Here is a 27434-nt window from a genome sequence, read left to right as displayed (position 1 = left end):
TACTGTAACTGTCAAATGCACCATCTGGTGGTCGAACTACAAAGGCATGATGATACAGTGTAGGCCGCCTGACATATTTGTCAGGAGTCAATTTGTATTCCATAGATCATGGCGTTAACTGCATCATGAATCATAACGCATGGGTCCCCAATATTTACTTCACCATCCATCACCTTCCAGGTCACTGGTACAGTGTGAATACAACAACACAAGCCTTGAAAACTTTTTGGCACAGAGGGTGCCTTTTTGCCCTGAAGGCACAGTTTCTGTCCCATTTGGCTGCATTTAAATAAGCTCTCCTATTTTGAAAGCACAATATGGATGTATAATCATATTCACTATGATTTCTTCATCAACATTAACATGTTATTGCCCTGGTGGAATGATCTACCCCCTAAAAAAAATTGTCTGCGTCATTTAAAAAATAAAATGTTTAATGACATTTCATTTTCACCATATAATACAACAAAAGAGTAGTGCTGCGGTCTAAGACACTGCATCTCAGTGCAAGTGGTGTCACTACAGTCCCTGGTTCGAATCCAGGCTGTATCACATCCGGCCGTGATTGGGAGTCCCATAGGGTGCCCATAATTGGCCCAACGTCGTCCGGGTTTGGCGGCCGTCATTGCAAATAAGAATTTGTTCTTAACTGGCATGCCTAGTTAAATGAAGGTTTAACAAATAAATAACATAAATAAATACAAAATATCTTTCTATTTTATTTTGAGGTGACCTTATAGGCTACTATTTTACGCAGAGGTGTAAAGTAACTAATTACAAATATACTCTCGTTACTGTCACTGAGTACTTATACTTTTTTTGAGTATTTTTCAAGTCATTAATTTTACTTCTACTATAGTGAAATGTCATTTAAGTACTCTTTCCACAACTGTATTTAAGATACATGACTGATACAAACATTTACATGAAACAGAAGCATTATTACAGGACATAAACCTACATCACTGCAGGCAAATGTCAAACCTGGGGTGTAATCATTACACCGATTCTGTTGCAAAACGTTTGGCAACAGCAACCGTTCACTCTAAACGGAAAACGCAAACGAGTTTATTTTGGACAAATCCAGGTAGGTCTCTCCCCGTTTTATCCCGTTTGGTTCTTAAACGGTAAACGGTTTCCATAATGAATAGACCCCAGAAACCTCCATCGCAAACATAAGTGCCTAAACTACATTTTGTCATCCCTCCTGTCAGCAATAAAAATACACTTCCGGTGACGTGGCGCCACTGGAAAAGGGGAAGCCGTGGCAGGAATGTTAGCTGCGGAATCAGCTGGAGAGTGGAACAGCAGCGCTAGCCTGCATCACTGAGCTGGATGGCAGGGACACACTGGTGGAAGAACTTCAGGAATCACAACAGGGTAAAATATATTCATATCGGTTTTTTTTTTATGTCACATTACGTATGTACTTTTTCTTCTAAGTTGACTGCGTGATTTTAGCAATCCAAACTAACTGACTTCAACTTCTAAGGCTTGAAATGCTAACGTTAGACTTGGCTAGTTAAGCGTGCTAGCTGAGTTTGTTTATAGACAGCCATTTGGGCGTCACGACCATAACTTTCCAAGTAGCAAAGCGAATTAAATAACAACTGGTTGCCAAATAAACAGTAGCCTATAAGTAAAAACGGTCACCTAGCTAACTAAATTAATCCATACGATGCATATCTAACGTAGCAGATACAGCTGTTGCTACAGTGAGTGAGATTTGTTACATTATAATTAACGTTAGCTGGCCTACAAATTGTTACTTTGTTACAATTCATCAAAATGGTACAATGTTTGGGCCTTTCCGGGAACGTGTGCAACACTCGCTTGTGTTTAGTCGTCAACTTTTACTGCGCGAGCTGTCTGGCATCACACAACAGCATATCTATCGTTGACGTAAACATGCATTTTACTTGTTCCTGCAAGCCATGTTTGCGAATTCTTCACAACAGGCTCCAACTTGTTAGGGATGTCTTTCTCCCTTATATTTGTGAATTTCGTCGACCGTGAACGGCGCTCTGATGAACATATTCAAAATGCGACGCAGGCGCGCTGACGTGTAGATGGGGGGGGGGTACCGCAGGCCAAGGGGCTCGCGGGCATTATCACACACAGCCATATAAAGTGAATATAATAATACTTTTCTGAATTAAACGTCAACCATAGTTATTTGGTTGAGTTCATGTCACAATGCTGTGCAATAGGTCCCCTTAGACACGTTTTCTTAGACATTAGCAGACCTAAGCAGTTGCTCATGGAGCACTTTTTCCATCTGTTTTGGTGGAATGACTACCCTACCAAGGGATTTATTTTGTCCTGTCCATTTTTTCTGTCATCACCCATTAGTGGTCACACACAATATCTCAACCTTAGCCCAAAATCTCTATACAAACTGTTTGGCAGTGAATGTGCATGCAATTTGTTTGAGAAAGTATCAATGTTGAGTTAAGAATGCATGTAAGCCTATCTACATTATGATTACCTCTCCATCTTGCACCATTGTCCTTGTTGGTTGCAGGTGCTCTCTGGAACTAGGGACAGATGAAATCAAGAGGCCCTAGGCCCAGCTGGGCGTTGGCTACACTGTTCACTGGTGCTGCCCTGCTGGTCATCTCCTCCAGAGGGGTGTCCAGTGGGGAGAAGATGTCCCAGGCAGCCATGGCTCATGCCACAGCCACAGCCGCTGGATCAGGGCTTCCAGATGAGTTCCTAGGCTTCCAGGCCTTAGCTGACTTCTTTGCAAGTGAACGTGCCGATGTCTGGCTCTGCTCTCTGGTTGGGTCTGTTGCTGTAGGCCTCAGTGGAATTTTCCCCCTTCTTGTTATTCCTATTGAAGCAGGAGCGGCCCTCGAGACAGCGGGTAAGTTGTGACCTAAACTGATACGTAACCTTGCTGTTAGCCAGACTAATGTAGGCCTTCTCTCTCTTCTGAAAATGAGCCACACTGGTTATGCCTTGATCACCACACACCCAGAATTAGACATCCTGAGGTAGCCTACAGTGACTGACTTAGCATTAGGCAGAAGAGGCAAATGCCTCACATCATCAAGGGGCCCTTGTGAGCTGGCCATCATTTTTAATTATAAAATACGGTTCTGTACCATTTTTTTTTTTCTGAAGAGCCATTTAAATATGGAGCAATGGCACCTCTATTTTTCTGAGGAAACTGCTGCTAATGAGATGAACCATGTGGTTCTGAACTCTGCCTGACCACACTCTTTTAAACACAGCCTTCAAGTAGAGTGTATAGAGGCCACAGTCACTATCTCCAAAGCTGCGTTGCTGATTTTTGTTGTTGCATTGAGTATTTAACCATGTGAGATGCCAGTACTATTTATGTGCATACAGTGTTACAAACTGTAAAATGTTGGTCTAATCTCAATGATTCCTTTGCTCCATTGGGATTATGCTTTTGGCTCACACAAATCCTGCAGTGTTTGTTAAAAAAAAATAACAATGAACCAGAGAAAGTAATTCTAAAGGTATCACTGACATAAGCCTAGTTGGATAAATGTGTCAATGTGAATGGTGCTGAATTGGGTGTGTCCTCATTGCCATGCTGTATTCTTCACTCTCAAAGAAGAGAAACCAGGCCACTATGTATTGCATTTCAACACCTCTCAGAAAACACAATTAACACTGAAGGGCGCTGGCTTTGCCTGTCCTGGTTCTTTGTGCTTATTGGTAAGGAGAAAGAAGTCAGATCACTAATGCCATCTTGTAATACCATCGCAGTTGCATTCTCTGAAGCTGTTCATTCAGAAGTTTAAAAAAATCGAGCCCATAAATTGAGAAATTTCCCAGTAGTCCTATTTCTTTAATTGTCATAGTTATCATTAAGTCATACTTAATGCAAATATTGAATGGCTCTTAATTTGAAAGCTAGAAGTAGAAAAGCACTTATTCTGCAGATTTATTTTAAATAAAGCCTGTAAATGTTTTAGCTCAAACAGGGAAGAACCAGCATTTTTGTATATCATGCATGATACAGCCTACCTCAACTACAGTTTTCATAATTGCTATCTTTCTTTCTTGTTACTCTCCGTGTGTCTCCAGCTGGCTGTCGGAAGCTAAAGCAGCTCTTGAGCTTTGCCATTGGTGGTCTCTTGGGTGACGTGTTCCTCCACCTGCTCCCGGAGGCTTGGGCACATTCCCACTCCTGCAGCCCAGGTGGGTCAACCTTCTCTCTCAGGCACCCTCCTGTTCTTTCTATACCCTTTATCCCTCCTGGAGACATCCCCATTCAAATTGCCTGTGCTTATTTCTCCCCACCAGTATACCTCTTCTGACCCTTCACACAGACCAGTGGAATGCCTGTGTCCTTAGGCTTGCTTATCACGTATCTGACATGTCAGCAATATTGTAAAGATAGTCTGTTTGCGAAAACAGTTGATTTCGACACTTTTCAAACTGACAGAGACAGACAGGGAATGACAGCTAACATTCCCAGTATACCACATTTATTTTTTTCCAAGTTAACATTGGAAGTGCAGATATTCTCTTCAGTATTAACGATTTGTCACTATAGCATTTTACAATGACTCTTCAAAGCAGTTTTAGTGCAAACATATACACTGAACAAAAATATAAATGCAACACTTTCAAAGATTTTACTGAGTTACAGTTCATAAGGAAATCAGTCCATTGAAAGAATTTCATTAGGCCCTAATTAAAGGTTAAATAAAATAAAAAATCTGTAGATTTCACATGACTGGGAATACACATATGCAGTTATTGATCACAGCTACCTTAAAAAAAAGTTGCGGGAATGAGTCAGAAAACCAGTTAGTATCTGGTGTGCCCACCATTTGCCTCATACAGATCGACGCATCTCTTTCACAAAGAGTTGATCAGGCTGTTGCTTATGGCCCATGGAATGTTGTCACTGCTCTTCAATGTCTGTGCGAAGTTACTGGATATTGGCTGGAACTGAAACATGCTGTCGTACACATCGATCCAGAGCATCCCTAACATGCTCAAAGAGTGACATGTCTGGTGGGTATGCAGGCCATGGAAGAACAGGGCCGTTTTCAGCTTCCAGGAACCGTTTACAGATCCTTGCAACATGGGGCCATGCATTATCATGCCGAAACATGAGGTGATGGCAGCTGATGAATGGCACGATAATGGGCCTCAGCATCTCTGTGCATTTAAATTGCCATTGATTAAAATGCAATTGTGTTAGTTGTCTGTAGTTTATCCCTGCCCATACCAAAACCCCACCGCTACCATGGGGCACTGAAGGTGAGCATTTGCCCATTGAAGTCGGTTACGACGCCAAACTGCACTCGGGTCAAGACTTTGGTGAGGACGACGAGCATGCAGATGAGCTTCCCTGAGATGGTTTCTGTAGAAATTTTACAGTTGTGCAAAACCACAGTTTCGTCCGGTGGCTGATCCCACATGTGGAGGTGCTGGGCTGGCGTGGTTACATGTGGTCTGCAGTTGTGAGATTGGTTGGACATGCTGCCTAATTCTCTAAAACGTTGTTGTGGGTGGCTTATGGTAGATAAATTAGCATTCAATTCTCTGGCAACAGCTCTGGTGGACATTCCTGCAGTCAGCATGCCAAATGCACGCTCCCTCAACTAGAGACATCTGTGGCATTATGACAAAACTGCAGATTTTTAGTGGCCTTTTATTGTCCCCAGCTCAAGATGCACCAGTGTAATGATCATGCTGTTTAATCAGCTTTTTGAGATGCCACACCTATCAGATGAATGGATTATTTTGGCAAAGGCGAAATTCTCACTAACAGGGATGTAAACAAATTTGTCACATTAGAGAAATAAGATTTTTGTGCGTATGGAACATTTCTGGGATCTTTTACTTCAGCCCATAAAACATGTTACCAATACTACGTGTTATGTTATATTTTTGTTCAGTGTCTCTTTTTTGTTGATTAATTTAGAATTACCAGGGATGTGTTCAGCAGGACACAACATTTTGGAACATTCACATTGCATATATATATTTCTATGTAAACAGACATGCTTCTCTGTCAAGTAGAGCAGTGTTTCCAAACTCCAGTCCTCCAGTATTTATTTTATTTTTTAAAGAAGAAAAAAAGTAATTGTAACCCTGGAAAAGCACACCTGATTTAGCTTAACTAATCATCAAGCGCTCAATGAGATGAATAAGGTGTGCTTGCATTGGGTACTGGCATTGGGAAATACTGATGTATAGTAAGGCATCATGTCCCCTCTATTCGTGGCATTTCTATCTGCAACGTTTGACAACTGGATGTGGCCCAGGATTAAGTTTCCCTGACCTGAGGTCCTCTGGTTGTCATGTAGAAATGCACTTTTTAAAATGCTTTGCTGACTTTTGTGAAGTCAGTGGAGATGAGTAACCCTAAGCCATGCCTGCATTCCACTGATCCATGTAAAAGGGGGTCACCATGCAATCCTAGAGAAGTTTTCCAATGAGTTTGTCATCCCTGTTAAAATAGATCCTTTCTCACACTGTATGTCTCTTCCATCCTCCCTGTATTCAGACGAGAGCCAGCTCCACTACAGGACCCAGGGCCTGTGGGTTATCATGGGCATGCTGTCCTTCCTTCTCCTGGAGAAGATGTTCCCAGATGAGAACAGCCAGGAGGACTCCATTGGTAACAGCCAGCATGTCCCTGTGAGTAGTTCAATGCTGTTTTATTGTCCATGTTGTCTACATGAGAAGTGCAACAGAGTCGAGTCAGTGCACCGGATACAACTCTTTAATAGCCCCAAATTATTTAAAGAAATAGCGTGCATGTATTTCCAAAGAAGGTTAATGTCATGCATCTAATTACACACCTCATCTCATATGCTGGAACCCTCACATATTTATTTAAAAGGTGTGTCCAGTGCACCAGTGCTCTTTAATCCCTTCACTGGTACCACAGTGACACTGCTCTTCCACGCATTGGGGCGGCTAGTGGCTCAGTTGGCTCTGTCTAGGGCTTTCTGTTTGATCTGAGCTGGTCTTCAGTGGATCTAAACTTAAACAAGGCACATTAGATCATCTTGATTTATAGTGTTGTGGCTGAAGAAACCACAATCAGTTTTTATTCCACTCTTCAGTGATGAGTCATTAGCATTTTAACTTCAACAATCAACTTCTGAATTTAAGCAGCTTTAAGGTAATGATTAAACAGTGCTGTGATGACACATTATGTCCTGAATGGGAATCTCCCAGAATGGTCTTATAAATAACTTCATAAGTGGAGTTTGAGTCCAAATGGAAAATAAGAAATCTGAGTCAAACTAATCCAATTTTCTACAGATTTGAATGTGAATATTATAAAATGTGCATTTAAAAAAGAGATGCACATTTTTCCACCATAGGTTTGTTTTTATCAAACAGGTATGTTGTGGATAAAAGGCTGTGATGCAGTGTACATAGAAACCACTTTGGTGCTGAAGTTTGTCATGTACTGACTAAAAAACATAAGTTCAATGTGTTTCCATTGCATTTTCCACTCTCCACTCTTATCTATTTGGTTTTTCACACAAACTGTTGCGATAAATGGCAAACGTGCCCAATCTAGTTTTGGCGTATTCTCTCTAGACAACAGCTTGCTGATAAAGTGGACAGGTTAGGTTATAGGATTGGATGGATAAGATCATTTTTATTCGTTAATTGGCAGCTAAGCACAAATCATGTCACTAGCATACAAAATAAGATCCTCAATAATTATTGGAAAAGAGCTTTAAGCTCATGACTGTGCACCACCCTGTGAAGTTCATCATAACTTCTTTCATCTGAAGCCTAATAAACTGGTCAAGCTTTTTCAAGTTAGGACTGCACATCATGGCATCGACTTGACTTCAAATTTACCTCAATATGATGGTAATGCTATCAACAATTAGGCAATAAATAGTTTCCACCTCAATTTGTCGCAAATTAATTTTACCGACACAAAAAGATCCCACCATGTCGAACAAGCAAATTGTCTGTTGACAATTATGAAATTGTACCGACGCTTCCTTTTTCCATCTCAGCTGTTGTGATTTATTTATTTTTTCACGCGGTATAACTTTAATTTGGATTGGAACATGGTTACTGATGCAACCTTATCGCTCCCCTACCCCCACAATCTGATGCAGGGACCCATTGTGCCATAGCCCTGAGTCTATCCGCTAGACACGCTTGGGATCAAAGCTGTATTCTAGCTCCCCTCCATTTCTCTAATACCAGTGAGACCCTTTTTCATATGGGATTTGGAGTGGGTATTAGTGCAGAGTATTAGCTTCAGGATTCCTTTGATGTTTTGGGGTATGGAGTGGTTTTGGGTGGTGCATTTTCCCTGTCTGACAGTGTGGATTTAGATGAGTTGAGATGTTCTTTGCTCTGTAGAAATGGGAGAGCTTCTTGTGGCGTATGTAAAAACAGAGGTACACAACTGCAGTCTTTCGAAGGCCTTAATGTCTGTAGGCTTCCTTTTTATCCATTTTATTTCACTGATATAGTCAGCTCTAAGTTGCTGGTGAAAAGGATGAAAACCAGCACTTTTAATCATACTGCATTTGTGATCCCATATGCTAAAATGTTCTGTTATTCAAGAGATAATCCTTAATTTAATTTCAGGTATTTCTGTTTCTTATCCTTATGCCCCATACATCTCGCTAAAGGTGTGTGTGTGTGTGTGTGTGTGTGTGTGTGTGTGTGTGTGTGTGTGTGTGTGTGTGTGTGTGTGTGTGTACCACTTTCCTCTTCCTTCTCTTTTGCTCAGGAGGAGGAGGAAGATTGGCATCCATGTCTGGGCTCATTCATTGTAGCTATTTATAGAGATGGGGAGGAAGCAGCTGCTACATCTACTTCAGAGAGGCCAGAGGAGAGTGTTCAGGGGTGGATAGTAAGACTCTGGGTAGATCAGAGCTCATTCCACAAATGGAGTCTTATCAAGCGTGTTTCGATGTCAGTATCAAGATGCCGTTATTATTCAATTCAGAGACATGGGTCATGAATCACGATCTCACCTGGTGTCAAACTCCCACTCTCCAATGAATTACCCAGCCCACTCACACATTAGGGGACAGATTGATGTTTCAGAAGATATGTATAGTTTGACTTCTTCCTTGTGGTGTGGTTACAAAAATAGAGAACATTTCCCAGCCACATTTAGAATACAGCAGGCTATTTGCCTCATTTGATTTGACTAATAAATGCCGCCGTACTGTAAATGGCTCTAAACAAGGAAGGAACAGGGAAGTCGGCCCTGCTCTGGAAAGGAGAATGGCCTGGGGTAGAATACATATATATATTTTTTTTTTTCAAAGCACGCAAATTCAGTGGAAGATGTGACGACTGACAGGAATTTTTGGCTGTAATGTGCAGTCAGTAGTTGGAGGAGAGAAGCTATGGGTGACATAGAAGAAACACAGTACTGTAGGTTGATTCAATGGAATCTATATGTGTAGTGTACTATGTAAACGTTTGCATGCTATGGAATTTCCTGCTTATTGGGCTAATACCAGTTTATTTATTTATATATATATTTTTTTTGTCACTCCTTCTCCTCAGACATCCCATAGCTCAGACTCCAGTAGTGAGACGTTGTCCCACATCAATGGGCACCATTCTGATACGTGGAGCTCGTCCTCCAAGACAAAGAGCAGCTTGCATCAAGTTCCAAAGAAAATAAAGGTAAGTTGGATCAAATGGGTAAAGTTTGTCTGGCGGGATATTGTTCATTTTAACAAGCCATATGTAAATGACTAAAGGGAGAACAATCTGGAAGTCTCCATTGCTTAAGAGCCACCAAAATGAAATCCTCTATACTAAGTAACCCCTTTCGCTGAATGTATATGACTTCAGTGTGAGTCAGCTGTGGGATCCTTTGAATGTTAACCTGTATAGACTTGGTTCTGTGTCTCTATCTGGCAGACGAGTGGGTACCTGAACCTGCTGGCCAACTGCATTGACAACTTCACCCATGGCCTGGCTGTGGCAGGGAGCTTCCTGGTCAGCAGGAAGGTGAGTTAGTCTGCAGAACAGTCTGTCCAGGTGCTCTATATTAAATAGTCCCCATGTGTGGGTTTTTAATAAATGCAGATTAAACCTAATAGCAGGTACTAATTTCAATGCAAACATTTAAACAAAATGCGCCTTGGTCATAAACAATGCATACAATACTTCAACTTAGAGCAGATTTATTACAGACCACAGTATGTTATGAAAGGTGGTTGTTTTGGCATTTGAAAGCCTCGTGCCCATGATTGGCAGAGGACCCAACCCCCTTGGCAGACTTGTTGATAGCTGTATCAGCGCTCACTTAGCCATAACATTCACTATTCTCAGCTCAGTCCACTATGGACATGATACTGCACCCCTGCTTAAGAGACTAGTTTCAACAACACAATTCTATGATTTTAATACTAAGTACAGTATTGTCATTATTACAGTACAGAACATTGAGTCAGGACATTGAGTTCTACCTTGCTATTTTCTGATGTAGAATAATGATTACGTTACTAAAGTTGTGGGGAGAACGTCCAGCTGGAGAGGCATAAGGCTAACAGCATGAGCCAAAGGGAGAGTTTGCCAGAGAGGAAGTAAACTAGCTAGATGTCTCTACATTGCTCACACACATGGGCATCCCATTTACTTTGGTTTCCATCTGCACTCATATTTCTATATGCAGGCATGATGGTGTTTATCAAAGTAGAAGCCCAGTTGGATGCATGAAACATACATTGTCATGTATACACAGTGTAATGTAGTACAGGAGAGGAGTTATCAGAGTTTGAGTAGTATAGGATCGGAAACACATCTTGTACAGTATATATATATTGCAGAGCCTGATCAGAGACATGTTCTATGTATTTCCTGACAGGTTGGGTGTCTCACCACCTTTGCCATCCTGCTCCATGAAATCCCCCATGAGGTAAGTTCAAACTCGCTATGTGATGTGACCTATTTATTTTGAATATTTTTTGTTGTAACATACTTCATGCAGTGAAAGCTAATTATGACTGGTTTTTGAGTCATGAATTGATTCAGTTCTAGTTGATATCCCCATCTTTTTTTCCTTACATGAATGGGATCTGTGACACATTGCTTACATGATGTTTGCTCATCTCTAGGTGGGCGACTTTGCCATCCTGCTGCGTGCAGGGTTTGACCGCTGGAGTGCCGCCCGCATGCAGCTATCCACAGCCCTGGGAGGGGTGCTGGGGGCCTGTTTCGCCCTGTGTGCCCAGTCTCCCAGAGGGACAGGTGAGCCGCCTAGCATCCTCCATATACAAAACAGCAGCAGAGCACTGAAACTACAGCTCCACACCAGGTGCTTGACTTGGATTGAAATAAGAAACTGTACTTATTTTGGGTGCCGGTACTGTTTATATTTAGGTGTAAGAGATCCACAATACTTTTGATTTAATATTCTATAAGCGGTGCAGGAGCTAAAGCAGTAGACCATTAAGTGCTGGTACTCCGCTCCGGTGGGCTCCTGCCAGTGTCGAGAACTGTCCACACCCTTGGCATAGGCTATCAAGGAACCATATAGTCTTCAGTGCTTTGGCATCCAAGCAGCATGAAAAGCTTTGTTTAATTATTAAGCCAAACCAAATGTCTTTCATTCCACTTTATCCTGTGTAGAAAATGCAACAGCGTGGATCTTACCATTCTCCTCGGGAGGCTTCCTGTACATAGCCCTGGTCAACGTGGTGCCTGACCTCCTGGAGGAGACCAGCCTCGGGTATGTACACTGGTCAGTCTGGACAGCCACTGACCACCATGCAAATACCCACTAAGAGACTAAATATGCAGAGGGCAAAAAGTGTTAAGCTAATATGAAAATGAATGGGCGGACACTGAAGCAAAAACATTTTTCTTATTTTCTTCCAGACACTCCCTGTTGCAGATCCTGCTTCTGTGCTGTGGCATTGCCGTCATGGCCGTCTTGTCTGCCGTAGTGGATTGAGCTCAAAAGACAAGCCTGCTTTATCAAAATATAAATGAAAACATCACCGCAACATTCACTGGACTGGGAAGCAATCCCCCTTTAAAGTTAAGTCCTCAGATTGCGTTCAATCGCCCTTTTTATTATATGGAACTTTTTTTATATACTCCACCTAGTGCCAAAACATCCTATCAACATGGAAGCGATCTGACAATCAGAACGGCACCTTGAATCATGATACCTGCTTTTTCTATCAGGACTCTACACCAACTGTCCACCTTGTCTGCTGATCTGACTACTGTCTGTGTGGACACTAATGTGCCAAACCCAGACAGAGACAGACATTTTGAAGTGGCAAGAGGGCTAAAGAAAGCTTATTGAAGCTTTCATGGAAGTAACTGGACTATCTGAGAGCATCAGACCATAATGGGCAGACACTCAGTCTCGTTCTGTTTTATTGCACAAATGCACATACTCAAACAGGTCTTATCAGACACATATGAGCAGCACATGCATACTGTATAAACTTAATCTCACATGGCTTTACCATACAAAATGCATACACATTTCCTTACATTCTTCAAATGGTATGCTCATGTGCCGCTTTCTATTTGTCTCTTTCAGGCTAATTTATATTTATTGCGTCTAATTGGTTTCTGTATCTGCTTGTACTGCTAAGTATTTATTGAAGTATTTCAGAAAGTAACATGGTGCAATGTTTTTTCCAAGTTCTGTTGTGACTTCCATCACGCACCATTGCGTTTTGTGTAGGCTTAATCTGTTACATGCTCTTTTTGCTTGAATATACATCAATGTATCTTTCAATTGTATACAATGCTAATTTGTTAAGACACTCAGACAGATATATTTGGAACTCCTTAATTATAATGAGAGCTTAATGAAAATATGATTTAGAAATGTTACAATAATATTATGCAAAATATTTTTGTGGTCTTGATTTTACTATATAGTGCTTTCAGAAAGTATTCACACCCCTTGACTTTTTTCATGTTTGTTACAAAGTGGGATTGAAAACATTTTTTATATTTTTTTAAATCAGCAATCTACAATACTCACGTCAAAGTTTAAAAATAATTATTGGAAAATAAATTGCTGTCTTGATTAGATAAGTATCCTACCCCCCTGAGTCTGTTAAACACCTTGGGCAGTGATTACAGCTCCGTCTCTGGGTAAGTCTAAGAGCTTTGCACACCTGGCTTATACTACAGTTGCCCTTTTAAAAAAAAAAAAATGTGTTACAAAAATTCAAGTTGGTTGTTGTTCATTGCTAGACAGCCATTTTCAATTCTTGCCAAAGATTTTCAGTTCAATTTAAGTCAAATGAAACTAGGCCACTTGGGAGCATTCAACGACGTCTTGGTAAGCAACTCGTGTATATTTGGCCTTGTGTTTTAAGGTAATTGTCCTGCTGGAAGGTGAATTTCTCTCCCAGTGTTGGAAAGCTGACAGAACCAAGTTTTCCTCTACGATTTTGTCTGTGCTTAGCTCTATTTCGTTTCTTTTTAACCTAAACAACCTATTCCTTGCTGATGACAAGTACATGGAATATGAAGTGCTACACTGTGTTGTGTTAGCCCCAAACAATGCTTTGTATTCAAGACAAAAAGTTATTTTCTTTGCCACATTTTTTCCAGTATTACTTTAGTGCCTTGTCTCAAACAGGATGCATGTTTTGGAATATTTGTATTATTTTCAGTCTGTCAGTATTGTGGAGTAACTAAAGTACAATGTTGTTCCATCCTCCATTAAACTCTGTTTTAAAATCGCCATTAGCCACATGGTGAAATCCCTGAGCGGTTTCCTTCCTCTCAGGCAACTGAGTTGGGAATGGCGCCTGTATCTTTGTCGTGACTGGGTGTAATGATACACCATCCAAAGTGTTAACTGCATCATGTTCAAAGGGATATGTAATGTCTGCCCCCCCCCCCTATTACGCAGAGTCCGTGCAATTTATTTGACTTAAGTACATGTTTACTCCTGAACTTATTTATGCTTGCCATAAAAGGATTGAGTACTTAATGAGTCAATACATTTCAGATTTTCATTTTTAAATCATTTGTAAAGATTTTTTTTCTTCCACTTTCACATTATGGGGTTGTGTGTGTTTACATCAGTGACCCAAAACCTCAATTTAATAAATGTTTAATTTAATAAATGTTTAATTTAGGATGTAACAAAATGTGGAAAAAGTGAAAGGGTGTAAATACTTTCTAATTGCACTGTATTGACTCTTGGTAGTTGCATGCTCACAAGTTACACTAAGTGAATGCTATGGAGATTATGCATCAATATGTTATACAATAAAATTCCACACTAAACATATGTTTTCTGTAAGCGCATGTTCTGCAGCAAAGAGTCCGGGCTTAAAATGTAATGGGAGCCAGAAGAGGGGGGTATTGATTGTTTGTTCACTCTTGACAAGAGCCCGTTGCCATAACGACTCCCCTGCAGATTAGCTTCCTTAGTCCTGTGAGAAGCCTACTGTCTGTGGGAGCCTTCCTGTGAGTTAAGACACTGAAGCTCCGTTTATACCTGGTTCTAACACGCACCATTTATCCTGATCTTGTCCACATTCTGATTGTGCCCACACCTTCAGACAGGTGTAGATGATTAAAAGACGCACTGTGATCTGGTTGTGATCAGCATTGGGAGGATCTTAATTGAATACTCCTCACACGCTTTCGCCTTGCCTTCTTAAACCCATTGGATGAGAAAGCCAGAGGTCCCTCCCCTCTGACATCCTCCAATGGAGGAGGAGGCGAGTAGAGGATGCAATTGAGATTCTCCCATAGTGTCTGGATATCTTACAAGTGTAGATGGATCTGGACAGTGAAAACATTTTTAAATCAGTATCAGACCTAAGATCATTGACTTATGGTGTGTATTTGTGTCTTTAAAATAAACACTATTTTGAAAGAAAGTCAAATAATTGACATACAGGGCGGGACCAAGAAATCTAGTCTCAATGTGGACAGCTATGAGACACATTTTAATTCCATATATGAGACATGAATGACAACCTAAACCGCAAAGCGAGAAAATCCATAAACTTAACACCGATGACCTCGAGCGTAATTCACCTCTGAACGTCTATCGGAACATTGCACAACATTTCTAACAGGAGATAGATCTTGATCCCACTCGGTCCGAGGAAAGACAAGTCCAGTTAAAGATCAGCGGACCTCCAAACTCAAATCTGGCACACTTTGAAAAATTATACACAAACCTTGTCTGATGTAAATGTTTCATACCTTGTATTTAAAGGGTTCAAGTATTGCACATAGTATACCCAGAGAAAACAAATGCATGTAAAGTCTTTCAAGGACATCTATTGTTGCACTATTGAACAATGTGCCGGTTTTCATTGCTATCTTTACCTCAGATGAACAATTGAGACCCATATGCACAATTTTGAGTAGGAATATGTCCTCAAATCTTCATTGGTGACACTTTACACTAAGTTGCTCTTATACTTGTGTAATAACAATGTAATTACTCACAATAACTTTGCTTTGTATTGTAAACGGAAACCTATCCCTAAGTACTGATTGAATGTCTCTCTAAAGTTGTGTAAAACCTTTTATATACGTTAGCAATGTTTTTGGATCAGCCGAGCCTGAGTGAAGGAGGAATATACACTGCTCCAAAAAATAAAGGGAACACTTAAACAACACAATGTAACTCCAAGTCAATCACACTTCTGTGAAATCAAACTGTCCACTTAGGAAGCAACACTGATTGACAATAAATTTCACATGCTGTTGTGCAAATGGAATAGACAACAGGTGGAAATTATAGTCAATTAGCAAGGCACCCCCAATAAAGGAGTGGTTCTGCAGGTGGGGACCACAGACCACTTCTCAGTTCCTATGCTTCCTGGCTGATGTTTTGGTCACTTTTGAATGCTGGCGGTGCTTTCACCCTAGTGGTAGCATGAGACGGAGTCTACAACCCACACAAGTGGCTCAGGTAGTGCAGCTCATCCAGGATGGCACATCAATGCGAGCTGTGGCAAGAAGGTTTGCTGTGTCTGTCAGCGTAGTGTCCAGAGCATGGAGGCGCTACCAGGAGACAGGCCAGTACATCAGGAGACGTGGAGGAGGCCCTAGGAGGGCAACAACCCAGCAGCAGGACCGCTACCTCCGCCTTTGTGCAAGGAGGAGCAGGAGGAGCACTGCCAGAGCACTGCAAAATGACCTCCAGCAGGCCACAAATGTGCATGTGTCTGCTCAAACGGTCAGAAACAGACTCCATGAGGGTGGTATGAGGGCCTGACGTCCACAGGTGGGGGTTGTGCTTACAGCCCAACACCGTGCAGGACGTTTGGCATTTGCCAGAGAACACCAAGATTGGCAAATTCGCCACTGGTGGCCTTTGCTCTTCACAGATGAAAGCAGGTTCACACTGAGCACATGTGACAGACGTGACAGAGTCTGGAGACGCCGTGGAGAACGTTCTGCTGCCTGCAACATCCTCCAACATGACCGGTTTGGCGGTGGGTCAGTCATGGTGTGGGGTGGCATTTCTTTGGGGGGCCGCACAGCCCTCCATGTGCTCGCCAGAGGTAGCCTGACTGCCATTAGGTACCGAGATGAGATCCTCAGACCCCTTGTGAGACCATATGCTGGTGTGGTTGGCCCTGGGTTCCTCCTAATGCAAGACAATGCTAGACCTCATGTGGCTGGAGTGTGTCAGCAGTTCCTGCAAGAGGAAGGCATTGATGCTATGGACTGGCTCGCCCGTTCCCCAGACCTGAATCCAATTGAGCACACCTGGGACATCATGTCTCGCTCCATCCACCAACGCCATGTTGCACCACAGACTGTCCAGGAGTTGGCGGATGCTTTAGTCCAGGTCTGGGAGGAGATCCCTCAGGAGACCATCTGCCACCACATCAGGAGCATGCCCAGGCGTTGTAGGGAGGTCATACAGGCACGTGGAGGCCACACACACTACTGAGCCTCATTTTGACTTGTTTAAGGACATTACATCAAAGTTGGATCAGCCTGTAGTGTGGTTTTCCACTTTAATTTTGAGTGTGACTCCAAATCCAGACCTCCATGGGTTGATCAATTGGATTTCCATTGATTATTTTTGTGTGATTTTGTTGTCAGCACATTCAACTATGTAAAGAAAAAAGTATTTAATAAGATTATTTCATTCATTCAGATCTAGGATGTGTTATTTTAGTGTTCCCTTTATTTTTTTGAGCAATATAGTTTGATTCATCTTAAATATTGATGTTGTTATCATGTAGCCCAGGGGTCTCCAACCTTGTTCCTGGAGAGCTACCCTGCTGTTGGTTTTCCCTCCAATCCCAGTTGTAACTAACCTGGTTCAGTTTATCAAGCAGCTAATTATTAGAATCAGGTGTGCTAGATTAGGGTTGGAGTGGAAACCTACAGGGCAGTAGCTCTCCAGGACTGGGTTGTAGAGGCCTGATGTAGGCCTTGGGAATCCCTTGGTCAGTGTGTCTCCATGTTGTTTTATACATTGAAACTTCACTTTATTGAAAGGCTGTGGGCTCAATTCAATCAAACCTGGATTCTGGTAGTTTGTAAACAAAGACACCAACCATTGCTGTGGTGGGTCCAGTTGAATTTCAGCTCACACCTGTCTCAGTGCGTTTGTCAACTGTGCACAGAAAAGGCTTGTAATGAAATATGTTGGGTTACAAATAGGTTTTGATCCAGCATGTGGTCCATGTGCATGTGTGTTTCTTCATGATACATAAAACATGGCACAATATATATAATTAATATGATAGTAAAACAACTGTCAGGTCCTTACAGTTGTAGCATGGTGTTTGCAACGCCAGGGTTGTGGGTTCGATTCCCACGGGGGGCCAGCACAGAAAAAAAATTATGAAATTGTATGCATTCACGACTGTAAGTCGCTCTGGATAAGAGCGTCTGCTAAATGACTAAAATGTAAAATGTAAAATGTAAATAACAATAATACTAATAATAATACATATGATATAATTCGTATATTAACACAATGTATTCATATTTAATAAATCATACATGTTTACCACTAGTATTATTATTATGATTATTATTATTATTGAACAACCTACGAGAGATATATTGCCAGTGCTTAGTTTCTTCCCATCCTACTGAAACCCGAGAGGAGAGAGAGTGCATTGCATCACTACCCACTCCTCGCAGCTTTGGTCGCCATCCACCCCCTCTCCTCTTTCCAGTACCAAAACAGATGGTGGAAAAATCATCACATCTTCCGGGACGCACGACAACAATAGACAGCATCTAGCCCAAGAGAACCGGGGCGTCCATCATGTTTGCTGTCCAGAGGTCCATGAGGGTGTGAGCGCCGTCGGGATTTTTGACACGGGGTACCATCACGGCAGCCGAGGATTCTTCTCGCGACTGTCTGGGCTCTCCATCGAGTGGGGAAGATGGCCGCCATGAAAATTTTAACCAGCAGTGGGCTGTTCTTAGCGTTCTGTGCGTTGGGGTTGCTAGCCATGGCAATCTGCACCGACTTTTGGTATGAGACAGATGCGCGAAGACACCGAGAAAGGTGTAAAAACTACGCCAACAAGAGAAACGACCCGGGGTACATCTATATCTCAAATAGCAATCTCCCCCTCCAGATGCCCCCAAAGGGCATTGAAAGGAAAGGTAACAGTCCAAGTGCCGGAGCTCAGCCTCTTATTAGGGAAAAACGGCACTTTCTGGCTGCAGCATCAGCTATGGAGTCCCACTGCAGTCGCCAGTTCAATTCAACCATCTCTGGGCTCTGGAGAAAGTGTCATCGAGATGGATTTGACCTGGAGACAGAGGACCTCATATATAAAGGTAAGGATGCTACAGCTAATAGCCTACATCAGGCCCTGGTGTGATGTGGTACTGATGCTGCTCACTGAGTGTAAGCATGATGCTCAGATCCAAGCTTAACATGATCATATTGACACACTGGGCATGGGATTAACTGATGCTCATAACTGTCACTGTAGGGCCGTTGCCATAATAATATTTTACAAGAGGGGCTTTTGTTCATCATTGTAAACTACAGTAGCAAATAAATAATCAGTAAATCATCTAGATGGAAATGCCAGTCGTGTACGTGACGCCGAAGACGTGACACCTGCGTATTTTTTTACGCTTTGTGTGTACAGCGCTGTCCATGGTGCTGAATTTCTTTTCAGGCTTTGCGCCCAGTCCGTTCGCCTAGCAGCAGCACGCTATGGCGGAGGAAGGGGGATCTTCACTTGTAAAAGCGAAACGGTTTTGTATCAGGTGCTATTTGGACTGTTCGATTTTGCTGAGTGCATTTGGCGTCTGTTACATTAAAATACTAGATAATGTGTTATGGGTGATGCGTCGATTGTCACCGGGGAGACCGAGAGAAGACCAACGACTGAATTATTGATAAACATCCTGCTTCGTGGGAATTTTGAGCTGCAAGAGAGGAAATCACAGTGCATGGAATTCTCGCAGAACTGCCTCGTCCGATACATAACAGCGGGGCTTTCTGTGCAATGCCATGAGGCGTTCATGACTGACTACTCTGAGATTCTGACGAATAATGAGAGAACAACAGCATCAATGTTAGCATAAACACAGTACCTTCGTTCAAGGAAATTCAGGACACTGAATATTTTTGAGAATTCCCCACAAATTATAGCATGTTTGTTTACCAGGATCTTTTCCTAATGTATTCAATCAGATTCAAACGGTCCAGAGTAGGCCTAGAGGACAGTGAAAACATACATGTTCATGGGTTGTTCCACGAAAATAAAGTTCATTTTGCATCCCTTTGATATTTTAAGTAGAAATTGTGCACCAATGTTGAATTTTAAAAGTCTGTTATATTAAATAAATTGGAGAATTCAATAAATCTTTACATTTGTAACAAGAATAAAGACTGAAGTGCCAATATTCAGCATTTTCACGTCACTCTACGCACCCTCGGTGACTTCTAGGAAGATTTTAACCCACTTGACTCCAAAATGTTCCCAAGTTTTCAGCATCATTGTAAAGCCCTAATTATTTTTGTTGCTTTGAAAAAGTAATTTCTGAAGATTATTATTTATTTTATGTGATTAGTGATTAATTTACGTCCGTCCCTCATTTTAAGGTCAACCCTGTTACGTGAACTGAGCTCTCGTTTTTATATGCTGAAACTATTCCTTTTTCTAAACTCTGAACATCTAATAGATGGGTTAGCTGACAACGTCACGAAAACGATGCTCGCGATTCAATGGGGCAGAAGTCTGTGTTGTTATTCTGGATGGCCAACTAAGAACAATGACAAGCTGCCATGTGGGGAATCATAGACGGCTCGTTTCAGCTAGTTGTATCTTGTTGTTGATACCATGTCTTGTTTTGAGGTGTTTTGACTGATGTCATGTCTATGCCAATATGGCTCAAATTTGCTAGCTAGCTAACCAACTGAACGATGTATTTGAGAAACAACAATTAAGTGCTCATTGTGCAAATGTATTTGTTTTCATTAAACATTGGAGAGGAAATATAGTTTACATGTTGTCAACAATCTAAGCCAACCCTGTCTGCTTTGCCCCATAGCTGCGCATGCATGCATTTTGTTAAATAACCATCCCATCTATAGTAAAATCATAGTGTAAAAGCAGGTGAGCTGGTTCTCCTTTTTTTGCCTGTTTTGTGGTGGAAAACTGAGCGGGTCGAACATATCACGTCAACCCTTGAAACGTTTTAACAATGTCATTGTTTGGGGTGTAGCTTGCATTTAATTGCCATTCTCTGTTTCGCACAACAATCTTCCATTCCCTATGTCACACATGGATGTATGGCTGACTTCAACCATGTTATGGTCAACCCTGTTATGGTCAACCCTGTTATGGTCAACCCTGTTACTTTATTTGGCACTTATTAGGCACTTTACTACAGTCATTTTTTTTAATTTAACTTGAGATGTAAAAAAAATTCAGTTGAACATGTGGTCTTAATGACAGAATGTTACAATTAGGTGAAAGCAAAAAAATATATAATCCTAAAGTTATACTTCTCAAAAGGCACCGAATTGGTGGAACGACCCTCATGCTGAGGTAAACAGTTACTGTTGTCAGAATTGTGGGAAAGTGAGCTGATTTCTTTGATAGAATAAGGTAATCTGTAGCATATCATAAATCGACAACAAAATCCACTACACCCTCAGGTTGAATTGCATTGAGACACATAGGCCCACTGGACAACATGATATTCTCTCTAGGTGCTCCCTTGTTTCTCAGAATGATGAGTTGGTCTGCATCTGCAGACACCTCACAACTCAAACCTCAAAGTGTCTCTATAGTGAAGTTAGTAGGTCTGTATACCACCACCACCACAGTAATACTGATATAAGTAACCTGGTGGGACCAGGGGGTAGCCACTAGCCAGATATGTTTGTGATTCAAAGCTACATCTATGGCATGAAAACAAACGACAGATGAGTTGGCTTAAGCACAAACAGATCTGGCTACCACCACACTATGAGACCAGAGCACATTGAAAGGGATTCATTTGGCCAATACTATAGATTCTCCTCAGTAACTGGGACATGGAACCCAATCCAGAAATGTCTATTTCCTCTCTCAGGCTGCTATAGTTCCATATCAGGGTGTGAACTGTTGGCTCCATGTTTTAGCCTGCATACAGTACTTTTGACTTCCTTAGCTTCACATAGCTGAATGTTTGCAGCTGAAGTCCAGGTGTTCTAAGAGTGGAGCTTCACACTGTGACTTTTGACAACTCTATCACATTTGGTGTGTCAATACCAATGTGTTGGTGATATCCCTGCCTCAACATTGGGTTCTCACATTTGATTACTTGTTTTTGCTGCCTTTGACCTAAAATGTATCAAATAATATTAGCGAGTTGGTAGTCAGATCTGCTACTCAGCAAGTGCTTAGTAAATTAGTCTCCATCCATAGCTCTTGGTCTTGAGACTCACACAATGTTAGATTTAGCAGAAGTAGTCATGGGACATAAATGTCTCACCGCTCTTCTGGATGTATTGTGCTTCCCCACCGAACATGAGAACAATGAATTATGTATTTCTGTACTCTGAACTGAGTGAACTCAATGCTAAATCCTTGTAAACCCTTTTTTGAACATTCACACTAGTTCATCTTTTCTTTGTTGATTCTTCCTCTTGTTTATGCCAGAACCATATAGCCTTTTCCATTCATGGTGACTGACTAGGCTTTATGGCAGGGGTCTTCTTCCACACTTACAAAACCACGTCATGAACATATTCCAGCATAAATCTCCCTTCTCCCTGATCAAACAAGTAACTGTTGGTAAATCAACCACAATGATTACAGTACACAACATCCAGGAATATGTGAAGATATTTGCAATAATTTGAGCATAGGTGGTCTATCTCATCGCAGTGATATGATGAAACAGTAATGCAACTCTCGTCTCTTCCTGTTGTTATAATTGGTCTGGATACCCACCTCGCACTGAGAGATAATTAAAGGCTGATCTACATGAATGATGCCGGATGCTGTTTTTGCTCTGAATCACAGCTAGCTGTCTCTCACTTTGAGGCACACTGAGGATATTGCATGATGACATCATTCACAGTGACACAAAGGACTCAAAACTATTTTTCTCTTTTAGAACTACTGTAGTGTCTACATGCTTAACTGAGTGGTTGAGTTTATTGTCTGCAAAGCAGTCTGTTTTATCAAGATCTTATCAAGACTGTGTTTCTATCATAATCAGAAACTCTATTCTTCAGGATTGATTCAGCGGTGCATCCCAGTCAAGTATCACTACTCTTCCTCCATCCTTCCGCGGAATTTACCCATCAACATCACCAAGACCATCCGTCAGGATGAGTGGCATGCACTCCGTAAGTCTGAGCCTGTCTGTCTGTCTGTCTGTCTGTCTGTCTGTCTGTCTGTCTGTCTGTCTGTCTGTCTGTCTGTCTGTCTGTCTGTCTGTCTGTCTGTCTGTCTGTCTGTCTGTCTGTCTGTCTGTCTGTCTGTCTGTCTGTCTGTCTAATGGATGTCTTACTGGCTGTACAGTATGTCTGGACTCTCCCTGTGTTCAATCATTTTCTCTCTCTCTGTCTATCTCTCAAGTTCTCTTTCTCTCTAACTGTTATCTCAGGATCAAATACATTTAAAGTGGCGGCCATTGAGAGCAATTTCATCTTCTTGTTATCGCTGTTCACCCCTCCCTGTTGCCCTCTCTAGTTTTGATATCCTTCGAAAAGATAAGGAAGATTACATGGTTCTATGAAGGAAGTGACAGGGATTTGTAAGGGTGTATGGCTCTATTTGTGTCAGGAATATTTCGATGTATCATATGCCGTGAATATGATTGTGCAGACACTGCATTTCTGTGCTGTGCATGCTGTAGATCCCACTGGGCCTCCTGCTCTGATCTCCACTGTTCTTTGTCCACTAAAATGACGGAGGTGTGTGTCTGTTGGTGCAGATCTACGCAGGATGACGGCTGGCTTTGTGGGCATGGCCGTGTCCATCATCCTGTTTGGTTGGATTATCGGAGTGCTGGGCTGCTGTCAGCAGCATGACCTCATGCAGTATGTAGCTGGACTACTCTTTCTCATGGGAGGTAAGAGCTGGCTCCTTTCTCTGTTGAGTGTGTGTGTGTGTGTGTGTGTGTGTGTGTGTGTGTGTGTGTGTGTGTGTGTGTGTGTGTGTGTGTGTGTGTGTGTGTGTGTGTGTGTGTGTGTGTGTGTGTGTGTGTGTGTGTGTGTGCAGGTGTGTCTTTGTTTGATGCATTGCGTAGACTACAGTAGTTTTGGGTATATGCACTTGTGTGTGAGAGAGAGCTATATGTGTGAACACATATAGGTTTATATAATAAGATGTACAATAAATCATGACATCTCTGTAAATGGAGTGTGAAGATGTTACCATTTATTGTCTGGCTGACCCACTAGGCCTACCAACATAGGAATGACTTAATACTGTATATAGTTCATTGAAGTTGTTGTGAATACCATACATTTCCGTTTGTCTCCTTGTTCTCCCTCAGGAACATGCTGTATCATCTCCCTATGTACATGTGTGGCGGGCATCAACTTTGAGCTGTCGCGTTACCCACGCTACATGTATGGCCTCCCAGAGGATATTAGCCATGGCTACGGCTGGTCCATGTTCTGTGCCTGGGGGGGCTTAGGCCTCACTCTGCTGGCTGGTTTCCTGTGCACCCTGGCCCCATCCCTAAGCACCCCCTCCCGTACAACCGCCCACAAGCCCAGACAGGAGAACGGAACCGTGTGATGGGACTGTGTGACTGGCCCACAAAGCGCACAAATAAGCAACACCCATCCAACTTCGTCCAACGTTTTTGTCCAACCACAATCTCACCTCATCCCTCTTCCCTGTCCATACCACCTCTGTCATCCATCTGAATCATGAGTGTACCAGAGAAATTGTACATGGGAGAACAGAGCAAAGACAAACCACACCAAACTGTACTAGTTACTGTACATCTAAGACACACAGAGCAATGGCTCCAGAATACTGTGGGACATGGCAAGACCTTTTTGTTGTTAAACGTTTGACTACTAACTCTATGGCAGCCTAAAGGCGACTGTTTGTCTGTTTTTGTTTTCAAGAGGAATTGTCTTAAAATGGTGCTCTCTTTTAACACACACAACACAGCACACACTCCAAAAGCTTAGAAAGAAACAACAAGCATCTGTAAATGGAACAAACCAACAAACAAGAAAACGTGGCAGAGCGTCCTGTCATGATTCCTCTTTTAGTCGGGTGGTCTGTACTGTGTTTGTTATTGTTCGCAACAAAACATTATGCTGGCATAAACTGTCCGTTGTTTTGAATCAGCTGACTGATGTCAAGCATTATCCCTAGGAAGGACTTTACCGTTTAAGCATAAAACCTGCTTCTTGCAGCAGAGGACCAAGAGCACAAACTGGACATGGCAGGGGTGGAACAGCAAGATAAAATACAGAACTGCGCTTTTGAAGAGCAAATCTTTCAGTGCTTCTATGATTCAGTATGTACAAATGCATCTCTACGTAGATTCAGGTCATTGTTTGTATAAAGTAACTCTTGAATAAGATTTTTTTTCTGTTTCTTTCGAGGTAACAATGGCAATTTGGGTCTTCAGTGATGTTGTTTGCTGGAATAAATTGTATGCTTAATGATTAGAAGAATAAGATTGATCGCGAGGCGCATTAAGTATTGTTTGAGAGTTGCAGAGGCAGTTAAAGGTCCAGTGCAGTCAAAAATGTGATTTGTCTGTGTTTTATATATATTTCCACACTATGCGGTTGGAATAATACTGTGAAATGCTGATAATGCCATTTTAGTGTAAGAGCTGTTTGATCAGTTTTCCCTTCCCCACTCAGACCACTCCCAGACAGTCCTAGCAAAATTCTTGCTTGAGAAATTGCTCTTTGCTAAGAAGCTATTTTAATTGAAAACAATCACAGTAACGTACTTAATTATTACACAGAAATGATTTGATATTGAAATAAGAACATCTGCATTGGACCTTTAAGGAACAGCAAATATTGTATGTTGAAGGACGGGGTCCAATGAAAAAAAAATGGAACCTTCTGGTAACACATTCAAACTTAGAATTAATGACAGACAGTAATTTACAGTTATAAGTGAAATACCTGCCGTCTTGGATTTGGCAGGAATTGAACGGCAGACACCAGTGTTGGACTTGCATTTAATGTATTCTGTCACAAAAACCTTCACATAGCACAACACATTGTAGCAAGTATCAATGCATTAAGTGATTTGGTTTGTGTGAATTGCTGCAAAATGCAGGTATTTGCACAGCATAGATTCCCAAAGCTTCTGTTAAAGTTTATCGTTGAATACATGTCTGATTCAACACAACATTTCTGTTAATATTCTTCTGTAAGTGAAAATGGGTAATGTTGAGATTTACAATGAGTGAGCAGTAGGGCTGTAAAAAGTCATACTTAATATCTTGTTTACATCAGTAACACCACTGGTATGTTGTTTTTTCCTGTCTACCAATCCTTCTCTCCTCACATTTGAGGCAGGGTGTCTGCTCTTGCCCATAGCTGTTCTCTGTATTCTTCCTCAGTAGGGGGAAACTAGGAATCAGCTTAGGTCTCTTGGAGACAAGACCAGTAATGTGGCATCTTGTAAGCAGACAACATGATGTCCTGTTAAAGCATCATCTGCGTCACTTCAGTATGAAGGATCCCTATTGAGTCGACCACTTTCCTGAATGAATTGAGGGAGCTCACCATTTCTTCATTTCAGTGCCACTTTTGCCCCAGGCAACCGGCAGTCTTACTGGCCCTTTGCAGTTTTCTGAGTCCCCTTTGCAGTTCATAGAGACAAGGAGAGGTCAAAAGGCCCTCATTTGGGTGACATTTGATTAATGTACTCTGTAAGTGCACAGTTCTCGCAAGACTTGAGAGGTGTAATAATTATACAAGCACACTTGTGTATTACATAAAGGGTCTGGGATGAAACTCAGGCCATGTTGGGAGTTTGTTTGTGGCAGGTCTGGGTTCAGGCAGGCTTCGGAGGCTAGCACTGCACATGAATTAAGATGGAATTACAGGTAAGATGGAATTTATGTATTTTGTGAGTACAGAGTACTCAAGTAACACTGTTTTGTTACCTATATTAAAAAAAGCACTCATTGTGACACTTTTTCAGCAGTGTTATGAGGTGAGGTGATGAGCTATAACCTTTCCAGTGAATTAGTGTTTGACTGTAGATAAAAACATTTCCTCAAAGTGACTACAAAGTGAAACATCCAAACATTGTTACTACATGTAGCACCACCTCAGACTTGTAAAAGAGTTGTGGATATTGGTGGTGTTCTGCTGCCATTCTGAACTCATCCACAGTCTTCTCCTCCAGTTTATATCAACACACATGTTCAGGTTTTGTCCCTTAGATCTCTAAATTGGCCAATGGTATTGAATGCATGGATAATTGCTACAATAAACAGTACATTTATTGCAATTGCGTTGTTTGAATAATGATAAAGGTTTTGTTGCTAATCCGGTTGATAGAGAAATCTGGGTAGTGTACCAAGAATGCTGAAAAAGTTGTAAAATGGCCACATAAAAAAGAATGAGAGAAGGGGTAAGCACAATATACAACTTGTATGCAAAAGTGACAGCAAAGTACTTCTCTTATTGGGACTTCTAGTGTTTCATGAGGAACTGGAAAGTGTTCAGTGTGAGCAATGTGGGACACTGTGTACACATGCCACAATTTCAAGTGGCACCTCTTTAAGTAGCACTGCTATGATTTTCTACAAGTCATTTATACTGGTTCAATCCACGAGGATGGAGAAAGACGATTAAAAGACATTATAGTCTCGCATGAGATCATTATGGTTCATTTCTTTTAATGTATTCAAACTTGTCCATTTTTTAATCTAATTTATTTTACTGAAATAAAATGTAATTAATATACTATTCTGAAGTCAACTGTGTCTGTATATTTCATGTATTTTAGATGTCTATGTCATCTTATGTCACGACAGAAAACCACTGAGCTTAGGTAAACCTCTTCCTGTGAACT

At 41.6% G+C, this 27434-nt stretch overlaps 2 protein-coding genes across 3 annotated transcripts; both read left to right on the top strand.

Annotated features, from left to right (window-relative positions):
- Positions 1–1209: 1209 nt before the first annotated feature.
- Positions 1210–14233, top strand: LOC106563524 (zinc transporter ZIP13). 2 transcript variants are annotated; one of them, XM_014129199.2, is made up of 11 exons: positions 1210–1380; positions 2525–2866; positions 4063–4176; positions 6503–6636; positions 8720–8854; positions 9511–9633; positions 9874–9963; positions 10823–10873; positions 11073–11205; positions 11587–11686; positions 11836–14233. In XM_014129199.2, exons 2-11 carry the CDS (start codon positions 2548–2550, stop codon positions 11909–11911), a joined length of 1275 nt encoding a protein of 424 aa, XP_013984674.1. In that variant the 5' UTR covers positions 1210–1380; positions 2525–2547; the 3' UTR covers positions 11912–14233. The 2 variants fall into 2 exon arrangements, with proteins under 2 accessions (XP_013984674.1, XP_013984676.1); XM_014129201.2 differs by lacking the exon at positions 8720–8854.
- A 3792-nt stretch (positions 14234–18025) lies between these two features.
- On the top strand, positions 18026–27328 carry LOC106563526 (transmembrane protein 178B). Its single transcript, XM_014129204.2, has 4 exons — positions 18026–18732; positions 22643–22756; positions 23347–23484; positions 23911–27328. The coding sequence occupies exons 1-4, from the start codon at positions 18330–18332 to the stop codon at positions 24156–24158; spliced, it is 903 nt and encodes a 300-aa protein (XP_013984679.1). The 5' UTR covers positions 18026–18329; the 3' UTR covers positions 24159–27328.
- Positions 27329–27434: the final 106 nt, after the last annotated feature.

The sequence above is a fragment of the Salmo salar genome, chromosome ssa11 (genome assembly GCF_905237065.1).
Source record: "Salmo salar chromosome ssa11, Ssal_v3.1, whole genome shotgun sequence".
Lineage (NCBI taxonomy): Eukaryota > Metazoa > Chordata > Actinopteri > Salmoniformes > Salmonidae > Salmo > Salmo salar.
This window is presented reverse-complemented; position numbering and strand designations above follow the sequence as displayed.

Excerpts from the sequence above, each read along its gene's own strand:
- LOC106563524 (XM_014129199.2), top strand. The coding sequence starts at position 2,548 with ATGAAATCAAGAGGCCCTAGGCCCAGCTGGGCGTTGGCTACACTGTTC. Across the intron at positions 9,634-9,873 it reads AAGTTCCAAAGAAAATAAAG|ACGAGTGGGTACCTGAACCT; the intron begins GTAAGTTGGATC and ends TCTATCTGGCAG. Across the intron at positions 11,687-11,835 it reads CTGGAGGAGACCAGCCTCGG|ACACTCCCTGTTGCAGATCC; the intron begins GTATGTACACTG and ends ATTTTCTTCCAG.
- LOC106563526 (XM_014129204.2), top strand. The coding sequence starts at position 18,330 with ATGGCCGCCATGAAAATTTTAACCAGCAGTGGGCTGTTCTTAGCGTTC. Across the intron at positions 18,733-22,642 it reads AGAGGACCTCATATATAAAG|GATTGATTCAGCGGTGCATC; the intron begins GTAAGGATGCTA and ends TCTATTCTTCAG. Across the intron at positions 22,757-23,346 it reads GGATGAGTGGCATGCACTCC|ATCTACGCAGGATGACGGCT; the intron begins GTAAGTCTGAGC and ends CTGTTGGTGCAG.